Here is a 25,564-nt window from a genome sequence, read left to right on the forward strand (position 1 = left end):
CTTGGAGTTTGCCAAACGACACCTAAAGGACTCTCAGACCATGAGAAACACGATTCTCTGGTCTGATGACACCAAGATTCAATTATTTGGCCTGAATGGAGGAAACCTGGCACCATCCCTATGGTGAAGCATGGTGGTGGCAGCATCATGCTGTGGGGATGTTTTTCAGTGGCAGGGACTGGGAGACTAGTCAGGATCGAGGGAAAGATGAATGGAGAAAAGTACAGAGAGATCCATGATGAAAACCTGCTCCAGAGCGCTCAGGACCTCAGACCGGAGTGAAGGTTCACCTTCCAACAGGACAACGACCCTAAGCACACAGCCAAGACAACGCAGGAGTGGCTTCGGGACAAGTCTCTGAATGTCCTTGAGTGGCCCAGCCAGAGCCAGGACTTGAACCCCATCGAACATCTCAGAGGATACCTGAAAATAGACGCTCCCCATCCAACCTGACAGAGCTTGAGAGGATCTGCAGAGAAGAATGGGAGAAACTCCCCAAATACAGGTGTGCCAAACTTGTAGCGTCATACCCAAGAAGACTCGAGGCTGTAATCGCTGACAAAGGTGCTTCAATGAAGTACTGAGTAAAGGGTCTGACTACTAAATGTATCACATAGTTTCCAAAGTGTGTGTGTGTCTGAGAGAGGGTTCCATTTTGGAATGCCGGCACCAGTTGGGTTCCATTTTGGAATGCCGGCACCAGTTGGGTTCCATTTTGGAATGCCGGCACCAGTTGGGTTCCATTTTGGAATCGGTCATGTTAGAGGAGTAACCATCACTAGCCTGGTTACCTTTCTCTATTATATTAGAGTTCTGTAATGCTTCCAGCCTGGATAGTGACGGCATTCATGATTTCTTTAACAATATATTGTAAATGCTGTAGATGTCATGGCCCCTCTTTTCTCCATGTTTGTATTATCTATACGCTGTCCTGTTTCTCAAATCGGATCCTATTTCTTGTATATTGCGCTAACCATAGGGCTCTGGTCAAAAGTAGTGCACTTCATAGGGAATAGGGTGCCATTTGGGACATTACCCTGTTCTGAGCTGTGTTGGAAGGAAATGAAGAGCACTCCAGTTTGATACTGTTCACAACCTCAACCACTTCCCTACCACCCACAGAGTACACACACTCACGCAGAGAGAAGGCCTACAGAGTACACCCACATCACCCAGAGAGAAGGCCTACAGAGTACACCCACATCACCCGGAGAGAAGGCCTACAGAGTACACCCACTCACGCGGAGAGAAGGCCTACAGAGTACACCCACTCACACGGAGAGAAGGCCTACAGAGTACACCCACTCACGTGGAGAGAAGGCCTACAGAGTACACCCACTCACGCGGAGAGAAGGCCTACAGAGTACACCCACTCACGCGGAGAGAAGGCCTACAGAGTACACCCACTCATGCGGAGAGAAGGCCTACAGAGTACACCCACTCACGCGGAGAGAAGGCCTACAGAGTACACCCACTCACGCGGAGAGAAGGCCTACAGAGTACACCCACATCACCCGGAGAGAAGGCCTACAGAGTACACCCACTCACGCAGAGAGAAGGCCTACAGAGTACACCCACTCACGCAGAGAGAAGGCCTGCAGAGTACACCCACTCACGCGGGGAGAAGGCCTACAGAGTACACCCACATCACCCAGAGAGAAGGCCTACAGAGTACACCCACATCACCCGGAGAGAAGGCCTACAGAGTACACCCACATCACCCAGAGAGAAGGCCTACAGAGCACACCCACATCACCCAGAGAGAAGGCCTACAGAGTACACCCACATCACCCGGAGTGAAGGCCTACAGAGCACACCCACATCACCCGGAGAGGCGGCCTACAGAGCACACCCACATCACCCGGAGAGGCGGCCTACAGAGCACACCCACATCACCCGGAGAGGCGGCCTACAGAGCACACCCACATCACCCGGAGTGAAGGCCTACAGAGCACACCCACATCACCCGGAGAGGCGGCCTACAGAGCACACATCTTGCACAGACACGCTCTCTTTAAATATTCTCCCTGTTGCCTTGGTAATGGTTGTATTAATATATCCAGTCATTGGCCAAATGAGGGGGCTACGTTGGTGAGAAATATGTTAGTCGGTGTGGAAGCACGGCGTGACCTCATTAGCCCTCTTGTTATGCCTCGGTAATGTAGACCGTTCTGATTTTCCCGACTGAACTACGAACATTCTATTGTGTTTTCTATCAGGTCTTCCTGTTTAGCGGCTAGGGTTCTCTACAAAGTGTTTTTTGGAGCTAAGCCTTAAGAATGAAAACAAGGAAATTCATTCAAGAGCATTGGGACTTGACCAGAAAAGCCCTATTTATATCAACTTAAAGGAATGATGATTTTTGATGTGTGTCTGACAGAGTTTCCTCCTCCAAGCTAAAAGCGACTACGTTAGGTCTGGAAGCCTGACGCGAGTCGTCCAGGTCTCTTTTAGGGTCATGTCACTCATCACATGAGTTCAGAGGCTCGTATGTACAGTTGAAGTCGGAAGTTTACATACACCTTAGTCAAATACATTTAAACTCCGTTTTTCCACAATTCCTGACATTTAATCCCAGTAAACATTCCCTGTTTTAGGTCAGTTAGGATCACCACTTTATTTTAAGAATGTGAAATGTCAGAATAATAGTAGAGAGAATGATTTATTTCAGCTTTTGATTCTTTCATCACATTCCCAGTGGGTCAGAAGTTTACATACACTCAATTAGTATTTGGTAGCATTGCCTTGAAATTGTTTAACTTGGGTCAAACGTTTCAGGTAGCCTTCCACAAGCATCCCACAATAAGTTGGGTGCATTTTGGCCCATTCCTCCTGATAGAGCTGGTGTAACTGAGTAATAGTGACCAATAATGCCTCGGTGTGCTGTTCTAACTCTCTCCTCCTCTACCAGGCTATCATGGCCCAGCTTCCCCAGGAGCAGAAGGCTAAGATCGCTGAGCAGGTGGCCAGTTTCCAGGAGGAGAAGAGCAAGCTGGACGCTGAGGTGTCCAAGTGGGACGACTCCGGCAACGACATCATCGTCCTGGCCAAACAGATGTGTATGATCATGATGGAGATGACGGACTTCACCAGGTATGGAGGGGGCACGGGGCAGAGGGGTGTGTTGAGGGTGGAGGGAGCAGAGGGGAGGGTGGAGGGAGCAGAGGGGTGGGTGTGTTGAGGGGGGAGGGGGCAGAGGGGTGGGTGTGTTGAGGGGGGGACGGGGCAGAGGGGTGGGTGGAGGGAGCAGAGGGGTGGGTGTGTTGAGGGGGTACGGAGCAGAGGGGTGGGTGTGTTGAGGGGGGACGGAGCAGAGGGGTGGGTGTGTTGAGGGGGGACGGGGCCGAGGGGTGGGTGTGTGGAGGGGGCAGAGGGGTGGGTGTGTTGAGGGGTGGGTGTGTTGAGGGGGCAGAGGGGTGGGTGTGTTGAGGGGGGACGGGGCAGAGGGGTGGGTGGAGGGAGCAGAGGGGTGGGTGTGTTGATGGGGGACGGAGCAGAGGGGTGGGTGTGTTGATGGGGGACGGAGCAGAGGGGTGGGTGTGTTGAGGGGGGACGGAGCAGAGGGGTGGGTGTGTTGAGGGGGGACGGAGCAGAGGGGTGGGTGTGTTGAGGGCGGAGGGATGGGTGTGTTGAGGGCGGAGGGGTGGGTGTGTTGAGGGGGGAGGGGTGGGTGTGTTGAGGGGGGGGGGTGGGTGGGTGGAGGGAGCAGAGGGGTGGGTGTGTTGAGGGGGGACGGGGCAGAAGGGTGGGTGTGTTGAGGGGGGAGGGGTGGGTGGAGGGAGCAGAGGGGTGGTGTGTTGAGGGGGGACGGGGCAGAGGAGTGGGTGTGTTGAGGGGGGACGGGGCAGAGGGGTGAGTGTGTTGAGGGGGGACGGGGCAGAGGGGTGGGTGGAGGGAGCAGAGGGGTGGGTAGAGGGGGAAGAGAGGTGGGTGTGTTGAGGGGGTAGTAGTTAAAATACACTATCTAGTCCTCTGCCTGTATCCTAATCTGACTGGTGCAGGTCATGTTGTTCTTCACATTACCGTCTCTGGTAAACACCACTATATCAAATACAATCGTATGTTTATTCGTCAGATGCACAGGATACAGAATATGTAAACGGTACAGTGAAATGTTTACTTGCATAGTGGAGACTTTAGCTAGCTAAACAATTAACCATAATCCCAACTCTAATGCCTCGTTCAAAACAACTAGGAACTCAAACACAAAATCAAGAAATCTGACACTTTCTAGAGCTAACGTTTGCTATACACAGGTCATACACGTAACGTTAGCAAGCCAGCTAGCTAACAGTGGGCTTTTAAATGTATAATATGTTAAAATGTAGCTAGACTCTGAATTGTATACATGGATGAATGTTTCTCCCGCTCTGTCATGGTTGCCATGGTTGCCCTTAGTTTGAAGATGTAATCCTTAGACGGGCGTTTTATACGTTTCAGTGTTCTCTTTTTGGACTCTCCGGATTTGGCAATAATCTCTCTGCTTCCACCGGGCATTCCACTGCTTTCAAAACTGGGTCAACTTGTTCCTTGACAACGACACTGTTTCTTCCTCATCGTTGTCATCAGAAGACTACAATCTTTGGTTCAAGGAAAATGTCTTTTTAAAAAATTTTTTTAACCTAAATCAGTGATTGTCTGATTCATTATCAGTATCGGAGAGAGTCAGCATGGCACAATCATCCTGCAGAAAAGTTGTCCATCACAACTTTTTCCCACTGAGCTTTGTCGATAGCAGTTAACTGCAGTTGCGCAAGTTCTTCATAATCTTAAAAAAAAAAAAGCTGTGGTAGATAGGATTATCCACATGTACTTAGCAGATCATGTTAAAGAAGCATGCTACAGTGCCTTGCGAAAGTATTCGGCCCCCTTGAACTTTGCGACCTTTTGCCACATTTCAGGCTTCAAACATAAAGATATAAAACTGTATTTTTTTGTGTAGAATCAACAACAAGTGGGACACAATCATGAAGTGGAACGACATTTATTGGATATTTCAAACTTTTTTAACAAATCAAAAACTGAAAAATTGGGCGTGCAAAATTATTCAGCCCCTTTACTTTCAGTGCAGCAAACTCTCTCCAGAAGTTCAGTGAGGATCTCTGAATGATCCAATGTTGACCTAAATGACTAATGATGATAAATACAATCCGCCTGTGTGTCATCAAGTCTCCGTATAAATGCACCTGCACTGTGATAGTCTCAGAGGTCCGTTAAAAGCGCAGAGAGGTGGGAGACTCTGTCCATAGGATAACAATCAGTCGTATATTGCACAAATCTGGCCTTTATGGAAGAGTGGCAAGAAGAAAGCCATTTCTTAAAGATATCCATAAAAAGTGTCGTTTAAAGTTTGCCACAAGCCACCTGGGAGACACACCAAACATGTGGAAGAAGGTGCTCTGGTCAGATGAAACCAAAATTGAACTTTTTGGCAACAATGCAAAACGTTATGTTTGGCGTAAAAGCAACACAGCTGAATACACCATCCCCACTGTCAAACATGGTGGTGGCAGCATCATGGTTTGGGCCTGCTTTTCTTCAGCAGGGACAGGGAAGATGGTTCAAATTGATGGGAAGATGGATGGAGCCAAATACAGGACCATTCTGGAAGAAAACCTGATGGAGTCTGCAAAAGACCTGAGACTGGGATGGAGATTTGTCTTCCAACAAGACAATGATCCAAAACATAAAGCAAAATCTACAATGGAATGGTTCAAAAATAAACATATCCAGGTGTTAGAATGGCCAAGTCAAAGTCCAGACCTGAATCCAATCGAGAATCTGTGGAAAGAACTGAAAACTGCTGTTCACAAATGCTCTCCATCCAACCTCACTGAGCTCGAGCTGTTTTGCAAGGAGGAATGGGAAAAAATGTCAGTCTCTCGTTGTGCAAAACTGATAGAGACATACCCCAAGCGACTTACAGCTGTAATCGCAGCAAAAGGTGGCACTACAAAGTATTAACTTAAGGGGGCTGAATAATTTTGCACGCCCAATTTTTCAGTTTATGATTTGTTAAAAAAGTTTGAAATATCCAATAAATGTCGTTCTACTTCATGTTGGTGTCCCACTTGTTGTTGATTCTTCACAAAAAAATACAGTTTTATATCTTTATGTTTGAAGCCTGAAATGTGGCAAAAGGTCGCAAAGTTCAAGGGGGCCGAATACTTTCGCAAGGCACTGTACATGGCAGACCAATCGGAACTCCTCTCTCGGAATGTCCAGCCCACTCCATTATCTCTGCCAATTATGGCTAACGGGACAGGTGCCTTGTAGGTTTCCGTGGCTAAAAACCTACTGGGCTCGTTATTTCAACAATTGTATTCGTATTTACAGATGTTATACAAGTCTGTTATTAAGGCACGTGGAAGTTCACATTTTCCACAAGGTATTTCTGCCCCCCCCCCCAAAAAAAAATATTTTTTTATAAAAACTAAAATGTTGAAATGGCTCTGCTGTGAAGTAGTGATGGGCGGCATAAGCCTAGTTCACTGAAACGGGTCGCATTAGTAGGATCTCTGTCTGGTCTGGGGAGGCCAGCAGCTGTCCTCTAGTAAATGTGACACACAGACAAGATCGTAGGCTCTATGGCACATCACCTGAGTGCCCTGGCCGGCCATCTGCTCAGTAAAACGTGTGTGTCGGGAGGGGTGTGTGTGTGTGTGTGTGTGGTCTTTTGCCTGCAAGTATAGAGGTGTGTGTGTGTGTGTGTGTGTGTGGGTCGTCCTCTTTGTATTTTAAAGTGAATCAGTCAGGAGACATTGTGCCTGGAGATAATGACAGAGCAAATCTCTCTGCCTGCCTGTCTCTCAAATGCCAACTTTTTAAAGGAGTTTCTCCAGTCAGATCTAACACTGCAGTCACCCTGTAAGCACCAGTCTTGAAGACAGAGTTTACTCCACAAGCCAAGGCATCGTCCTTAGCTAAACAGCATAAACACCAAACATAAAGTTGCGTGAGACACCGAAAGGAATTCTTCCTCCGCCCAAGCCCAGCCTTCCTCCGCCCAAGCCCAGCCTTCCTCCGCCCAAGCCCAGCCTTCCTCCGCCCAAGCCCAGCCTTCCCCCGCCCAAGCCCAGCCTTAGACCCATCCAGCCTTCCCTTCCCCGGTTAGCGCCAGACCTCCACTCTCTTCCTCCAACCAGCCTTACAAACCATCCAGCCTTCCCTTCCCCAGTTAGTGACAGACCTCCACTCTCTTCCTCCAACCAGCCTTACAAACCATCCAGCCTTCCCTTCCCCAGTTAGTGTCAGACCTCCACTCTCTTCAGGTCAGGCTGATGAGCCAGCCTTTGATCAAATGCTTAGCATCGTCCAGCTTCAAACCTACCACTTCTGATCAGCGTCCCCCTGAAGGATCCTAACGGCAGGCAGCGGTTCCTCTCCCAGACCTATTGTTTTTCATGCTAATGTCATGCTAATACATGCAAATGAAGCTGCCGCTCTCACGTCTCCTACCCTGCTACGCTAGCCCTGTCGTAAAATAAACAACATGCATATGTAGTTATTTAAAACACAACATGTATCTGTTCTGTTAAGGGTCTTCTTGAAGATGGAGATCACATTTCAACTCTTAGGGTCTTGGCGCTGTCTCGTTCTAGTCTTTACAGTGGAAAGGCCCAAGGGATTTCATTTCAACAAAAAACCCACCAATAATGTTTTGTAGATATCTAAACAGGAGAATGTTTTGATTTCGCTGAGGAATTCTAGTCAGAATTAATCTACACCTCAATAAATATGTAAATATTTCTCAGACTAGGAAAGTGGTTGGGTGTTATGGCTTCTACACCCATGTCACCTTGGTAACCTGCAGCAGCAGGGGGTGGCAGAAAGAATGAAGGTCAGCCAAGAACTAACTCAGTCCGCGCCCATTTGATTGGTCCTTAACCTTGTGTCCGGGCAGGCAAGCACCAGCAAGGTTAGATCAGTGAGGAGGAAATTGACTTGGGCTTTTTTCCGCCCACCTGTCTGTCATACTATCTCTCTCTACACTACCTGGTATTGGACTGACTTACTGCCTGGTGGTGCCTCCCACTCTGCTCTCTACACTACCTGATATTTGACTGACTTACTGCCTGGTGGTGCCTCCCACTCTGCTCTCTACACTACCTGGTATTGGACTGACTTACTGCCTGGTGGTGCCTCCCACTCTGCTCTCTACACTACCTGGTATTGGACTGACTTACTGCCTGGTGGTGCCTCCCACTCTGCTCTCTACACTACCTGGTATTTGACTGACTAGCCCAGTGTCTGAATATGGTGGTAGAGGTGACGACTGGCCCAGTGTCTGAATATGGTGGTAGAGGTGACGACTAGCCCAGTGTCTGAATATGGTGGTAGAGGTGACGACTGGCCCAGTGTCTGAATATGGTGGTAGAGGTGACGACTAGCCCAGTGTCTGAATATGGTGGTAGAGGTGACGACTAGCCCAGTGTCTGAATATGGTGGTAGAGGTGACGACTAGCCCAGTGTCTGAATATGGTGGTAGAGGTGACGACTAGCCCAGTGTCTGAATATGGTGGTAGAGGTGACGACTAGCCCAGTGTCTGAATATGGTGGTAGAGGTGACGACTAGCCCAGTGTCTGAATATGGTGGTAGAGGTGACGACTGGCCCAGTGTCTGAATATGGTGGTAGAGGTGACGACTAGCCCAGTGTCTGAATATGGTGGTAGAGGTGACGACTAGCCCAGTGTCTGAATATGGTGGTAGAGGTGACGACTAGCCCAGTGTCTGAATATGGTGGTAGAGGTGACGACTGGCCCAGTGTCTGAATATGGTGGTAGAGGTGACGACTAGCCCAGTGTCTGAATATGGTGGTAGAGGTGACGACTAGCCCAGTGTCTGAATATGGTGGTAGAGGTGACGACTGGCCCAGTGTCTGAATATGGTGGTAGAGGTGACGACTAGCCCAGTGTCTGAATATGGTGGTAGAGGTGACGACTGGCCCAGTGTCTGAATATGGTGGTAGAGGTGACGACTAGCCCAGTGTCTGAATATGGTGGTAGAGGTGACGACTAGCCCAGTGTCTGAATATGGTGGTAGAGGTGACGACTGGCCCAGTGTCTGAATATGGTGGTAGAGGTGACGACTGGCCCAGTGTCTGAATATGGTGGTAGAGGTGACGACTAGCCCAGTGTCTGAATATGGTGGTAGAGGTGACGACTAGCCCAGTGTCTGAATATGGTGGTAGAGGTGACGACTAGCCCAGTGTCTGAATATGGTGGTAGAGGTGACGACTAGCCCAGTGTCTGAATATGGTGGTAGAGGTGACGACTGGCCCAGTGTCTGAATATGGTGGTAGAGGTGACGACTAGCCCAGTGTCTGAATATGGTGGTAGAGGTGACGACTGGCCCAGTGTCTGAATATGGTGGTAGAGGTGACGACTGGCCCAGTGTCTGAATATGGTGGTAGAGGTGACGACTAGCCCAGTGTCTGAATATGGTGGTAGAGGTGACGACTAGCCCAGTGTCTGAATATGGTGGTAGAGGTGACGACTAGCCCAGTGTCTGAATATGGTGGTAGAGGTGACGACTAGCCCAGTGTGACACGTGGTGAAGCTGGCTCAAACTTCCTCTTATTTATTCACTGTTTTTATATTAGCCAATGAAAAACATTTAGATTCTGTTAGGATGGGGGATGTCTAGCTATTAGCTGAACAGGACTGGCACTGCCCCCTATCTCACCCTGTTTGTCCCTCCTCCCACCATCTCTCTATCCACCCTTCTCTCCGTCCCGCCCTCTTTCCAGAATTGTATCAGACAACAGAAGGGAGAAATGGGTGTTGTTGTTCACTGACCATCTGGATTGGCTCAGCCTGATCACATGTCACGTCGGCATCATGGAACCATATAAGTCCTTCCTTCACGTCTCACTCAGGCTTTTAGTCATGCCAGGTTAGGTCTGCAGCTAAAGTTCACCAGTACACAGGCCAAAGGTGAGGGATGAATTTAAATCCAGCTCTAGTGGACCTGCGGTGGTTCTAGTACCGGTTCTGACTGACATCTTTGCTTATGAATGGAAATGAATTGAATGGTATCCCTGACTCTCACGAACACCGGAGTATGTCTCTTGTGCCTTTGTGAACCAGGATGTGACATCTGACACCACTTGAAGCTGGGATGTCCCTCCTACCATTTCATTCGCTCTTCTGACTGTCAATCAAGTACTGACCGAACCCTACATCACAACCACAAACAACACATATGTGCCTGTAATCCTTAGATTAAACGCAGCAGGAGAGATTGGTTTCTTCACTGTAGCACATTCAGAGATCTATTTGTAGCCAATCTAAAATAATTAATAAATACCCAAAAAATGTAAAACCACTTTCTGTTTGTCATAGACGGACATTATTAATATGAGATGAAAGGTGTGTTCCTAACAGAGTTCAAGGAGCCAAGCTTAGCGCTCTGAGACGTTCACAGCGATTGAGGCAGAGAGAATATTTGCACATGTTCTCTTATTTTTTATTTTATTTTACCTTTATTTAACTAGGCGAGTCAGTTAAGAACAAATTCTTATTTTCAATGACGGCCTAGGAACAGTGGGGTTAACTGCCTGTTCAGGGGCAGAACGACAGATTTGTACCTTGTCAGCTTGGGGGTTTGAACTTGCAACTTGCAACCTTCCAATTACTAGACCAACACTCTAACCACTAGGCTACCCTAACACTGACTATGTATTTTACCATTCTAAGGAAGGGGAAGTCTTATAGTGAGTTATTTCAGGCCTTTATTCATAGTTTAGACGAGTAAGAAATGCATCATATTAAATGTTTATCACAATTCTACTTTGAGCTTGTGTCCTCAAAGTGACTACACCTCAGACATTTAGAAACGTTTTTACTAGAAAGGTGAGATTTGTACCTTTCTCTTGGAGTATGCAGCATTAGTTGATTGCCCTTTCATGATAAATAATTACTTTGGGGGGGGGATTACGTGGGTTAAGCCTGAACAGGATAAAGGTGTGGGAGCAATTTAAATCTTAATTAGTAGTGTACTACCATATGACCAAAAGGCCTTTTGGGTACTATTTCCTATAAAGTGCACGATATAGGGCAACTGGTTCCTTTGGGGGTTTGAACAGAGATTAGGCTATTTTCTATTGGTCTGTGTAGACGGGGGAGGAGTGACTGGTGCAGCTAGCTGCCCATGTGTTGTGGTGGCTTCTTAGGGTGAAGGTATAAAACACATGACCTCTAATGATCAAATCACTGTCACTGGGGGGGACTGTGTGTGTGTGTACCATAACGCCCCCCCCCCCCCCCCCCCCCCCCCCATATACAATACCATCTGTCAGAGAGGGAGAGAAAAACTCTATCCTTCAGAAACAGAGACTACACGATGAGAGGCTGTTAAATATTGGATGAGGCTGGATGGACTGTATCAGAGCTGTGTGTTTGTGGATCATTCGTTCCCAGGAGCAAAGGTCTGTTGAAGAGGTGCGTATGTCAGAGGAGGCTCCTCAGAGGAGGGAGGGGAGGACCATCCTCATAAAAATAGTGAAACATTAGTTATCCTTTTTAGATAAAACTATACTAAATATATTAATGTCACCAAATAATTAGTAAAAACACACTGTTTTGTAATGAAGGTCAACAGTTGCCTCAACAGCACTCTGTAGGTGTAGCCGGAGGACAGCTAGCTTCTCTCCTCCTCTGGGTACAATAACTTCAATACAAAACCGAGGAGGCGCATGGTTCTCACCCCCTTATTAATTATTTATTTAACTAGGCAAAGTCAGTTAAGAACATTCTTATTTTCAACGACGGCCTAGGAACGGTGGGTTAACTGCCTTGTTCAGGGGCAGAACAACATATTTTTACCTTGTCAGCTCGGGGGATTCAATCTTGCAACCTTCCGGTTAACTAGTCCAATGCTCTAACCACCTGATTACATTGCTCTCCACGAGGAGCCTGCCTGTTACGCGAATGCAGTAAGCCAAGGTAAGTTGCTAGCTAGCATTAAACTTATCTTATAAAAATCAATCAGTCAATCAATTATAATCACTAGTTAACTACACATGGTTGATGATATTACTAGTTTATCTAGCGTGTCCTGCGTTGCATATAATCGATGCGGTGCGTATCGTTGCTCCAATGTGTACCTAACCATAAACATCAATGCGTTTCTTAAAATTTCTTAAAATCAATACACAGAAGTATATATTTTTAAACCTGCATATTTAGCTAAAAGAAATCCAGGTTAGCAGGCAATATTAACCAGGTGAAATGTCACTTCTCTTGCGTTAATTGCACGCAGAGTCAGGGTATATGCAACAGTTTGGGCCGCCTGGCTCATTGCGAACTAATTTGCCAGAATTTGCCGTAATTATGACATAACATTGAAGGTTGTGCAATGTAACCGGAATATTTAGACTGATGGATGCCACCCGTTAGATAAAATACGGAACGGTTCTGTATTTCACTGAAAGGATAAACGTCTTGTTTTCGAGATGATAGTTTCCGGATTCGACCATATTAATGACATAAGGCTTGCATTTCTGTGTGTTATCATGTTATAACTAGGTCTATGATTTGATAGAGCAGTCTGAGCGGTGGTAGGCAGCAGCAGGCTCCTAAGCATTCATTCAAGCAGCACTTTCTTCAGTTTGCCAGCAGCTGTTTGACTTCAAGCCTATCAACTCCCGAGATTAGGCTGGTGTAACCAATGTGAAATGGCTAGCTAGTTAGCGGGGTGCGCGCTAATAGCGTTTCAAACGTCACTCGCTCAGAGACCTGGAGTAGTTGTTCCCCTTGCTCTGCATGGGTAACGCTGCTTCGGTGGTGGCTGTTGTCGTTGTGTTGCTGGTTCTACTAGCTATACTGCTACACTGGCAATACTAAAGTACTTATAAGAACATACAATAGTCAAAGGTTAATGAAATACAAATGGTATAGAGAGAAATAGTCCTATAATTCCGTTAATAACTACAACCTAAAACTTTTTACCTGGGAATATTGAAGACTCATGTTAAAAGGAACCACCAGCTTTCATATGTTCTCATGTTCTGAGCAAGGAACTGAAATGTTAGCTTTCTTACATGGCACACATTTTACTTTCTTCTCCAACACTTTGTTTTTGCATTATTTAAACCAAATTGAACATGTTTCATTATTTACTTGAGGCTAAATACATTTTATTGATGTATTATATTAAGTTAAAATAAGTGTTCACACTGTGGCTCTCTGCTGTTCCCTGAACACCGCGGCTCTCTGCTGTTCCCTGAACACCGCGGCTCTCTGCTGTTCCCTGAACACCGCGGCTCTCTGCTGTTCCCTGAACACCGCGGCTCTCTGCTGTTCCCTGAACACCGCGGCTCTCTGCTGTTCCCTGAACACCGCGGCTCTCTGCTGTTCCCTGAACACCGCGGCTCTCTGCTGTTCCCTGAACACTGTGTAATAATAATAAGTGTTCATTCGGTATTGTTGTAATTGCCATTATTACAACAACAATTTTTTTTTTTTTAAATTGTCAGATTAATCGGTATCGGCTTTTTTTTTGGTCCTCCAATAATTGGTATCGGTGTTGAAAAATCATAATCGGTCGACCTCTAATTCATTCTACTGATTCTGTTGAAAAATGTTTATTAAATAGAACAAAACGGTGATAATCCTTCCGGAATTTATCCAATAATAGAAACTCTGATTTTTAAACTATTAGGGTAATGATTACACTCTAGATACAGGAAAATACAGTGTGTATAGGCGGGATCGAATGTGTCACTGTCACCTTGATTACTTTAAGCATCAGCTATCTCTGCTGCTTACCGATCGCTGCAGCCCATCTGTAAATAGCCCATCCAATCTACCTACCTCATCCCCATATTGTTTTATTTACTTTGCTGATCTTTTGCACACCAGTATTTCCAGTATCTCTACTTGCACATCATCATCTGCTCATCTATCACTCCAGTGTTAATCTGCTAAATTGTAATTACTTCGCCACTATGGCCTATTTATTGCCACCTCACGTCATTTGCACACACGGTATATAGACTTTTCTATTATGTTATTGAATGTATGTTTGTTTATCCCATGTGTAACTGTTGTTTTTGTCGCACTGCTTTGCTTTATCTTGGCCAGGTCGCAGTTGTAAATGAGAACTTGTTCTCAACTAGTCTACCTGGTCAAATAAAGGTGAAATAAAATCAGAATACTAACATTTCTCTCGACCTGTGTGCACCTACGTGGTAAACTTTCAATCATAGTCTAGTTTGTAGCAACCTCATGATGGGTATAGGGACAATTAGAATATCATGTAGTAGCCTAAACCTATCAATGTTACATTGAACTGAGTAAATGGAATATGAATGACAGTCATATGAATGACAGACACATGCTTTAACAGGAATAAGGCCATGCTCATTAAAAATCGAATCACCCTCCCTCATCTTAAACGGCACGAGCTCCACTGGTGTGTATGAACAGCAGACTGATGTGTGTGTCCGTCCTGTGTTCCCAGGGGTAAAGGACCGTTGGAGAGGTGTGTGTGTGTGTGAACAGCAGACTGATGTGTGTGTCCGTCCTGTGTTCCCAGGGGTAAAGGACCGTTGAAGAATACCTCTGATGTCATCAGTGCTGCTAAGAAGATTGCTGAGGCTGGATCCAGGATGGATAAACTGGGCCGCACCATCGCAGACCAGGTAGATTACACACTGATCCATGTCTCACCATCGAGCACTCTCTCAATCTCTTTCTATCCTCCTGTCTTGCTTCTCTTCCCCATGTCTTCTGTATCCCCTCTCCTCCATCCCCTCTCCTCCATCCCCCTCTCCTCCATCCCCCTCTCCTCCATCCCCCTCTCCACCACCCATGTCTCCTCCATCCCCTCTCCTCCATCCCCCTCTCCTCCATCCCCCTCTCCTCCATCCCCCTCTCCTCCACCACCCCATGTCTCCATCACCCCATGTCTCCTCCATCCCCCTCTCCTCCATCCCCCTCTTCTCCATCCCAGACAGTATATAACACACAGCCCTCTCTATCCCAGACAGTATATAACACACAGGGTTTAAAATTTTTCCAGTATCTTCCAAATGTTCCATCCCGAGAATAAATCACTTTTTCCCACCAAAAACATGAAGTGTCATTCTAAAGCATGTCTAGATTTTGATTAGAGCTTTGATCTCCGTGGAAACCTAAACCAGATGAGCCCTGCAAATACATTTCGAGGTTCAAGCCCAACATGATTGTCCCGTTATCCAATATGATAGGCTACTGCATTTTACACATGTCAGGGAAACCACAAAGGGCTGTAGATGTCTGCTCTCCTGGGTAAATACATTGAACAAGCTACAGTCATCTTTTTTTTTTGTGTGGACTGTATTATAATGTGCTGGGATAATAGTGCACCTCCGTTCAAACCATGACGCTGGGAGAGAGAACATGCGGCCTAAGTTAAAATTATAGGCTGGCAAGATGTAAATTATGTAGATGTAAATGTTTTAATATAATAGGGCCTATTTAACATTATTATAATTAGTAGTGCGGCATTCCTTTTTGATATATCACCTAATGTTGTGTGGTGTGGGTATTACTGTCTTTCTCTCTCTCTCTAGTATCCCAGTGTTGCTTCATTTCTTCCTCGCTTTCAACAGTTAGTTGAAATGCGTTTTCGTTCTTATCACCGTCATTGTAATGACATGCATAAATAATAATATAGGACTAGAGTAAGAGACTGCTTTCACTTGTTCTTCAACAAGATTGAATTGTTATGGGTCTGAATAAACGATTGCTTTGGATCAGGCCAGGGAGGCCGAGAGGGGGGGAGCCCTGTTGCCTGGGCAACACAGGGACACCATGCCCAGGCTTTTTGTGCTGTGAAAATGCAACACGGGAGGTCAGCAGTTACTGGTTTCTAAGCCCTTTATCAATTGGCTTGGAGATGGGAGCCAATTCCTCCTACAGTGAGAGAGATGCCTAGATTTCACTGGACAGCTACTCCCCCCCCCCCCCCCCTAATCTGGACAGCCCCGAGTCAAATGTTGTTCCCCCACAGTTTACCTGTTTCATTTGGTGCATGAAGGGAAATTGACGTTTTCTCCTTACAGTTTTCTCCTTACAGTATATAAGTGTGTGTATATATATGTATATGTATATATATATATGTGTATATGTATATATGTATATGTATATGTGTATATGTATATATGTATATGTATATATGTATGTATATGTGTATATATATGTGTATATATATATATATATGTGTATATATTTTATTATTATGTGTATATATTTTATTACATTTTTTAGAATAATAATAATTTTTTTGGGGCCGCTGAGCTATTATAATTTTTTTTTTTCTTTAACTAGGCAAGTCAGTTTAAGAATTTTATTTTATTTACAATGATGGAACAGTGGGCCTTTTTACCTTGTCAGCTCGGAGATTCAATCCAGCAACCTTTCGGTTACTGGCCCAACGCTCTAACCACTAGGCTACCTGCCAACCCAACAATAAATCCAACTTCACTCATCAGGCTCCTTGAGAGAAAAGGACTTTACATTTTTCAGGGAATATGGTGTAGTTTTTGCTGTCAGGAACGTCCTGTTAGGAGCAATGGTCCTACCCACAGGTGGCTCAGCGAGAATCCTAGCCCTGAGCCTGAACACTACCATGGCACATGTCCACCTGGTGAGTGTGTACACCCCAACACTCCCCTCAAGAAACGAAAGACAAGTTATTTGATGAACTCAAAGTCGACCATCGGGAACACCTACTTGGTTGGTGACTTCAGTGCAAGAGTCGGCGCAGACCAAGACTCCTGGCCCTCCAGCTTGGGGCACCATGACGTTGGTAAGATAAATGAGAATGGTCAGCATCTCCTCAAGTTCTGCACAATCCACAATCTATGCATCACCAACTCGTACTTCCAGACAGTGTCTCTGTAAGACACCCAAATCAATGGATCTGATCCACGATGAGCCGATCTGAGGCGTCCTCCAAACCCGCAGTTTTCACAGCACATACCGCGGCACAGACCACTCCCTCGTGGCGCTGTAGATTCTACAGACAAGAGATGCCAAATCAACAAATAGAGCCCAGACAGCATCGACTGCAGCGTTCCCTCTCCCACTTACCCCACTCCTACTCTGCCCAGCAGAAATGGGACAATCTGAGACACCATCCACAGCACGGAGTTCACAGCTTTTTGGCAAAACGCTGAGACGGTCAGACTGGTTTGAAGCCACTGGAACTGAAACACATTCTAGAAGAAAAGTTTACCCCCGAAAACGAAAAGACCGTAGAGCGGCGAAGAAGAAACAAGCCTCAAGACGCTGTGCTATTGGCTGCTGCTCTGCAAGGACGTCGATCATCTGCGGACACAGGCAACGTCAGAGGCATTTACGACGGCATCAAAAAAACAAGCCTAGCCAGTGAAGAAGCACAGGGACAGTGATGGGAGAACTCCACAAGCTCCTCTGTTTGTGCTGGCAGGAAAGTATTGTCCCTCAGGACATTAGGAATGCCAGTATTGTCACCCTGTACAACAACAACAACAAAAAACAAGAGAGAAAAAAACAAGAGAGACGGGAGTGATTGTAACTACTGTGGCATCGTCCTACTCAGCATCGCTGGTCAACTTTGCACTGAATATACACCAGATCCTAAGAGAGAGAACTTTACCCGGGAGTCACAGTCAGGGTTCAGCGCAGAAACACCCACCACAGATATGATCTTCTCTCCTGAGACAATTGCAGAGGACCTAGTGGGAGTGGCCTCTTGAAGATGGTCCAACGGGATAGGATGTGCCACCCCCCCCCCCCCCCCCCCCCCCTCCCTCCCCCCTCCAAAAAACCTCCTCTGTAATTCTTCAGTCCTTCCACACCAACATGCAAGGAACCAACCAGTTTTACGTGTCCGCATCGGACTCCTTCGGCGTTAAGAAAGGTTGTGTGCTGGCACCAAACTTGTTGGGGATGTTATTTTTCCCTCCTCTTCCGGAAAAGCCTTTTGGGACGTCTACAAGAAAGGAAACTAGTCGCTCACTTAAAAGCTAAAACAAAGAAGCAACTGCTCCTCATCTGGGAGGTGTTACACGCAGACAACGCAGTCATAGCGACCCCCATTTGCCAAGAGCTACAAACCCTCATGGACCCTAACCTGCTAGGACTTCAGCTTGAAGAAAACCAAAAACCAATGGGAAAAGGGCATTGAACAAGCTCCCTTCCATTACCATTTAACAACTAAACACTGAAAGATGACAGCAACTTCCACTTAACCTTGGGTCCACCATCACCAGCAACCTGTCCACTTGACGCCGAGCTCAGCAGCCGTATCTGAAAATCAACCTCTAAGCTTAGATCCAGTCCAGTGGTCACTATCCTTTTTCTGAGTAAAAATCAGTCAAACAAAACAAGCCCGTGTTGCATTCTTTAATAAATTATCACAGCATATTGGCTATATGCCTGGCCTGACAATATTGTTCTCCGACCATATTATATTTAAAAACTCCAACTTTGATAAAATCATCACTTGCGAGGCAAAACTGAACTTATATTGAAAATTATTTTCTATTTTTATTTGCCTGGACTGATGGTAGGTCTACCTGCATCGAATGGTCAGTCTCTGCAGAGGGAGAGAGCAGAGCAGCAGAGGGTCCTGCCTCCCACGGTCCCTGCTCTCCTTTCTCCCGTGAGACTGGGGTGTATTCATTCCCGCCAAGCCGTTGTAAAACGGTTCATTTAGCATTTCTTACCCTCCTGAGTGGGCCCAGGAGTTTATCGGGCACATAAAGGTTCACTAGACTCATGAGGTAGAAATTCTGGTTATTTAATTCAATGTATAGTTTTCTTTATTCATATCTTTGTTCATATTTCCTGGGTTATGTCAGAGTTCTGTGTGTTTTGTGACCGATGTCTGTCTGTCATTCCGGTTGTGCGTAATAGGAGATTGCGGGCCTCCGTGCGCATAGAAACAGGCTACTACATGTCAATATATTGAATAAGATAACATTGTTCCATTTTATGAATGGTGATGAAATATAATTAAGACAAATGTGACAGGGGAGGGTAGGGGAGGGGGGGGGGGTGTAATTGCCAATTGGATGGTCCCGGGTGAGTGGCAAGTGCTTCTGTAGCTGTTTGATTATGTACTGATTCCATTTGGTTTCTCAAGGGGAGGCTGTGCAGTCTTGTCCTCTACCTGTGTGTGTTCAGATGGGGCAGGGCCTGATACAGAGGCTATTTTTTTGGGGGGGGTGGGGGGGCTATTGCCTGTGTATATTTGATGAATCTACTTGTATATTTTTTTTATGATCTGACAGCGGCACGTTCAACCATTGGATCACCAAGACCTGTAGCCTAGTGGTTAGAGTGTTGGACTAGTAACCGAAAGGTTGCAAGTTCAAATCCCCGAGCTGACAAGGTACAAATCTGTCTTTCTGCCCCTGACACAGGCAGTTAACCCCACTGTTCCTAGGTCGTCATTGAAAATAAGAATTTGTTCTTAACTGACTTGCCTAGTTAAATAAAGGTAAAAAAATAAATGTCCACTCTGAACCTGACTTGTCTTCTGCTGATTTTAAGGCTTTTATTACTGATACAAAGGCTCCATTTTACAACTATATCATCAATATGTGTTGTAGACTAAATGAGGGCTGTCTGGTCGTCTCAATAAATAGACAAAGATTTGTAGTTGGATAAAGTTACTGCATGTATAGATTATGTATTTTTTACTTGAGACTTGGGTGGAAAAAAAAAAAACTTGACTTGACTTTCTCTTAGAATGTACGACTTGACTCTTGACCCGTTCTACTTGGGATGCGACTTGAGCCTCGGACCTTTGTGACCTGAGACTTGCTTGTGCCTGGAATAATAGTGACTTTGTCTCACACCTCGGCCGATCGCTGTCGGCTTGTTGGTGACCACTGATCTAGAGCATGGCACGAACTCTCACCGTCCACACAAAGCTGCCTGTTTACCAAGCCTGTGTCACCAGCACGCTCACACCAAGTGTGAAGGCTAAGCAACTTCCACCCGCGCTGCCTGAGGTGAATACTGGGCATCACCTTGGAAGGACAGGATCACACGCAACCGCAGTCCTGTAGTGAGCACAACTACGCAGTACGTACATACTCTCCTGAGGCAACGACGTCTTCGCTTCCTCTGCCACTCACATCGGATGGATGACGGACCAATCCAGAAGGACATTCTCTTCCCCCATAGAATTGTCCTCTGGAAAGAGACCAACTGGCAGCTTACGCTGTAGAGATATTTGCAAGCAAGACAAGTCCTTCACCATCAACATCGACACCTGGGAAGATTCTGCCCACCGTCTCCACTGATAGCAGGCACTTTGCAGCGGGCTGCTGACAAGCGAAAACAACCCTGGCTCAACACTGAGAAGAGAGCGAATAGGAAATAACGTCGGGAGAGCACCACATCGACGACCATCTGTCCGGCTTACACACGTGACAACTGTGGCCGAGTCACGGATCGGACAACGGCCACAGCAGACCTAACCCCTCAAGGTCACAGACGCTGCACTAAGACCTAACCCCTCAAGGTCACAGACGCTGCACTAAGACCTAACCCCTCAAGGTCACAGACGCTGCACTAAGACCTAACCCCTCAAGGTCACAGACGCTGCACTAAGACCTAACCCCTAACCGCTCAAGGTCACAGACGCTGCACTAAGACATAACCCCTCAAGGTCACAGACGCTGCACTAAGACCTAACCCCTCAAGGCACAATAAATATGTGGTCTCCTGAGACTAGCTTTTCCTGGGACTCCACAAGAGCTAAAACAAAGACGAGACCAGCGGAGAGCAGATACATATCATGCCAGATATTAGTGCAGAGACTTAAGTTTAAATGTTTGTAATTTAGCAGATGCTTTTATCCAGAGCGACTTACAGTAGTGAGAGCAGACATTTTCATACTGGTCCTCCCATGGGAATCGAACCCACAACCCTGCCGTTACAAAGCGCCATGCTCTACCAACTGAGCTACACGGGTCAGGAGTTTATGTATATTAAAGCATCGTTCGTTGTTTATTAACTGAGAGGTAGACTAGGATATCTAGATGATAGATGGGTATAGGTCGATGCACTGTATATACAAAAGTATGTGGACACCCCTTCAAATTAGTGGATTCTATTTCAGCCACACTCGTTGCTTACAGGTGTATACAATCGAGCACACCGCCATGCATTCTCCATAGACAAACGTTGGCAGTAGAATGTCCTTACTGAAGAGCTCCGTGACTTTCAACGTGGCACTATCATAAGATGCCCACTTTCCAAATGGTCAGTTTGTCAAATGTCTACCCTGCTTGAGCTGCCTCGGTCAGCATGACAATGCCCCCGTGCACAAAGCGAGGCCCATACAGAAATGGTTTGTTGAAATCGGTATGGAAGGTTAAATATGTAGCCTAGCTTCGTAGCGTTCAGCCAATCAGTATATACACGCTACAAGGTTAAATATGTAGCCTAGCTTCGTAGGGTTCAGCCAATCAGTTTATACACGCTACAAGGTTAAATATGTAGCCTAGCTTCGTAGGGTTCAGCCAATCAGTTTATACACGTTACAAGGTTAAATATGTAGCCTAGCTTCGTAGCGTTCAGCCAATCAGTGTATACACGCTACAAGGTTAAATATGTAACCTAGCTTCGTAGGGTTCAGCCAATCAGTTTATACACGCTACAAGGTTAAATATGTAGCCTAGCTTCGTAGGCTTCAGCCAATCAGTTTATACTATTATTGGCTTGTGTATTGTTTGTTATCCAGCAAGGTAATTTTTTTTGGTCCTTCTGTGGTTATGTAGATGTAACAGCTGTTCATGATTGACGTTTAGATTATTCCATTACTCTTCCTACCTAATGTTAGCGGAGTCCTTGTTATGTGTAGCAATAGGCCGCAGTTCTCCTGCTCTGACCTTGTTATGCTAGGGGTCATGTTAAATATTAATCACCCACATCAAGCATTCCACATCGCTCTCTCGCTCTCGCTCTCTCTAGCTCTCTCATCCTTTTCTTATTTATTTTCCTTTTTTGGGGGATATTGCTTCTCTTATCCCCACTGTTTTCTTATTCCTGTCGTGTGTCTTCCTCTTTTTGTGATCAGGTGTGTAAAGCTAAGTATTTTTATCCTTTTTTGAGGAAGAGCCTATGCACGCACACGCTGGCTCTGTAATGAGTCTGGATGGAAGGCAGCTACAGTCCGTCAGCTAGCTTAGCGTTGTAGCACGTGTAGCCTATTCCCTATATAGTGCACAACCTTTTTGACCCGAGCCTCCATGAGGATTCCTCTTGGCCCGGGTCAAAAGCACTGCACTACATTTAGAGAACGGCGTGTTATTTGGTTTCACAGCCAGAGAGACATCTCTCATAATGTTATAATGAGCAGCCTACCTCTTGCATTTAGATGCATTAAATATCAAAACAGTAGTTGTAAGCTGCCCCCATAGATCTTCCATGCTGGGCTCCAGCAGGAGATGCGAGTATTACCTTTTTTGAAGGATATCACTGTTATTCATTAAAGACCGCAGATAGGCACCGTGCAGGTGTGTGTGTGGGCGTTCGTCAGTCCATTCTCGTGTTTGTGTGTGTCGGTGCGCATGTTTGTGGCAGAGATTGTGTCTCCAAGGCCGTGTGTGCATGCGTGTATGAATACCATTAATGAATAGGTTTTTTTTGTTCAGCACTCCGCTAACAGCCAAGGCTTTTCATGTATTTCTACTGTCGACTAGATCAGAGGGGATGTGCCAGGACTGACTCACCTTCGGCTTGAGAACCAGACAAGCTCTCTTCCAGACCCAGGCTAAACCATTCTAAAACTCTTCCAGACCCAGGCTAAACCATTCTAAAACTCAGCCCGACCCATCCACGCTAAACCATTCTAAAACTCTTCCAGACCCAGGCTAAACCATTCTAAAACTCAGCCTGACCCATCCACGCTAAACCAGGCTAACGCTCAGCCTGACCCATCCCAGCTAAACCAGGCTAACGCGCAGCCTGACCCATCCACGCTAAACCAGGCTAACACGCAGCTTGACCCATCCACTCTAAACCAGGCTAACGGGCAGCCTGACCCAACCAGGCTAACGGGCAGCCTGACCCAACCAGGCGTATTAACCAGGACTGCTTATAGGGATACAGGGCAGTGGGTGTTGGAGAGAGAGGCAGGATATAGGGCAGTGGGTGTTGGAGAGAGAGGCAGGATATAGGGCAGTGGGTGTTGGAGAGAGAGGCAGGATATAGGGCAGTGGGCGTTGGAGAGAGAGGCAGGATACAGGGCAGTGGGTGTTGGAGAGAGAGGCAGGATATAGGGCAGTGGGTGTTGGAGAGAGAGGCAGGATATAGGGCAGTGGGCGTTGGAGAGAGAGGCAGGATATAGGGCAGTGGGTGTTGGAGAGAGAGGCAGGATATAGGGCAGTGGGTGTTGGAGAGAGAGGCATGATATAGGGCAGTGGGTGTTGGAGAGAGAGGCAGGATATAGGGCAGTGGGTGTTGGAGAGAGAGGCAGGATATAGGGCAGTGAGATACAGGGCAGTGGGTGTTGGAGAGAGAGGCAGGATATAGGGCAGTGGGTGTTGAAGAGCAGGATATAGGGCAGTGGGTGTCGGAGAGAGAGGCAGGATATAGGGCAGTGGGTGTTGGAGAGAGAGGCAGGATATAGGGCAGTGGGTGTTGGAGACGCAGGATATAGGGCAGTGGGATACAGGGCAGTGGGTGTTGGAGAGCAGGATATAGGGCAGTGGGTGTCGGAGAGGCAGGATATAGGGCAGTGGGTGTCGGAGAGGCAGGATATAGGGCAGTGGGTGTCGGAGAGAGAGGCAGGATATAGGGCAGTGGGTGTCGGAGAGAGAGGCATGATATAGGGCAGTGGGTGTCGGAGAGAGAGGCAGGATATAGGGCAGTGGGTGTCGGAGAGAGAGGCAGGATATAGGGCAGTGGGTGTTTGAGAGAGAGGCAGGATATAGGGCAGTGGGTGTTGGAGAGAGAGGCAGGATATAGGGCAGTGGGTGTTGGAGAGAGAGGCAGGATATAGGGCAGTGGGTATTGGAGAGAGAGGCAGGATATAGGGCAGTGGGTGTTGGGGGGAGAGGCAGGATATAGGGCAGTGGGATATAGGGCAGTGGGTGTTGGAGAGGCAGGATATAGGGAATATAGGGCAGTGGGTGTTGGAGTGAGAGGCAGGATATAGCGCAGTGGGTGTTGGTTAGAGAGGGCTATAGAGAAGTGGGTTAGGAAGAGGGAGGGAGTAAGAGATGGAAGGAAGGGAGAGTAATAAGGAAAGGAAAGCCTCTCTTCTCCTGAGATCTGAATTCATTGAGAGTTCAAGTCTTTAATTAGCTAGGTAATTACCATGCGGGGTTGAGTTTATTTATTTACGTGTTGGCACAATATTTAGACTGCCATCTTGACAAGCGACTGGCTGGAGATAACCCACCACGGTCAGGTGGACTTAGTGGTCTACACAGTAGTGTGGTGAATATTATCGGTAGTGTGGTGAATATTATCGGTAGTGTGGTGAATATTATCGGTAGTGTGGTGAATATTATCGGTAGTGTGGTGAATATTATCGGTAGTGTGGTGAATATTATCGGTAGTATATCAGTAGTATACAGCAGCCAAACTCAATTGACGGACCCCATGGTCAATGCAGGCAGGCCAATGCAGGCAGGCCAATGCAGGCAGGCCAATGCAGGCAGGCCAATGCAGGCATTATTAGACCGCTTTCAATCAACCGGGCACAGCGGCGTCCAACTCGGCTCTCTCTCTCTCTCAGCATCGTCCACCTCTATTAGTGCCCCGTCTATTCCACTCGCGTGGTTTGTATGCAAATACAGGAGGCCGCGTCTTCCCTAAATGACATCGATGCAAACATCCTCTGCGGAACCTCGGGACAAGCAGACAGAAAGAGACAAAGACGTTATTCAACAATGTGGATGCAATGATCCACATGTTTACAGTAAAAAAAAAATGTATGTAATTCATTTAAATTCGTGTCTTTTATATATATATATATATATAATGCACATTAAATAACATGTTTCCTACATTGGTAGACGGCGGTTTGTTACTACGCTGTACCACAGTGCAGATCAAGGACCATGTCCATCCCAGACCTTTGCCGCCTAGGAAAGTTGCGTCACTGTGTTGTCAAATTGTTGAGTGCCCCTGGTATACAGTATCTACAGTAACAATTACATGAATATTAACGGTGGTATAGGGGAATGGCTGTTTACAATATATACAGTAACAGTGGATCATTTACAGTAACATTAACAGTAGGAACATGGGCCTGTATACAGTAGCAGTAGGAACATGGGCCTGTATACAGTAGCAGTAGGAACATGGGCCTGTATACAGTAGCAGTAGGAACATGGGCCTGTATACAGTAACAGTAGGAACATGGGCCCGTCTACAGTAACATTAAAACTTCTTAGGGAAAGACCCCTTTTTTTCAATTTCCTCCTAAAATGACATACCCAAATCTAACTGCCTATACCCAGTGTACTTTATCTCAGTGATGTATACTGACAGACCTAGGATACTTTCTCAGTGATGTATACTTTATCTCAGGGATGTATACTGACAGACCCAGTGTACTTTACCT

General features: G+C 46.5%; 1 protein-coding gene across 3 annotated transcripts in view; it reads left to right on the top strand.

Moving 5' to 3' along the window:
• Positions 1 to 25,564, top strand: part of LOC139390616 (catenin alpha-1) — a 234,889-nt gene that overhangs the window by 182,582 nt on the left and 26,743 nt on the right. For all 3 annotated transcript variants that reach the window (XM_071137860.1, XM_071137862.1, XM_071137863.1), the window contains 2 exons: positions 2,912 to 3,093; positions 14,540 to 14,645. In XM_071137860.1, coding sequence (XP_070993961.1) covers positions 2,912 to 3,093; positions 14,540 to 14,645 — 288 coding nt within the window. The remainder of the gene's footprint in view (positions 1 to 2,911; positions 3,094 to 14,539; positions 14,646 to 25,564) is intronic.

The sequence above is a fragment of the Oncorhynchus clarkii genome, chromosome 31 (genome assembly GCF_045791955.1).
Source record: "Oncorhynchus clarkii lewisi isolate Uvic-CL-2024 chromosome 31, UVic_Ocla_1.0, whole genome shotgun sequence".
In the NCBI taxonomy this organism is placed as follows: Eukaryota; Metazoa; Chordata; class Actinopteri; order Salmoniformes; family Salmonidae; genus Oncorhynchus; species Oncorhynchus clarkii.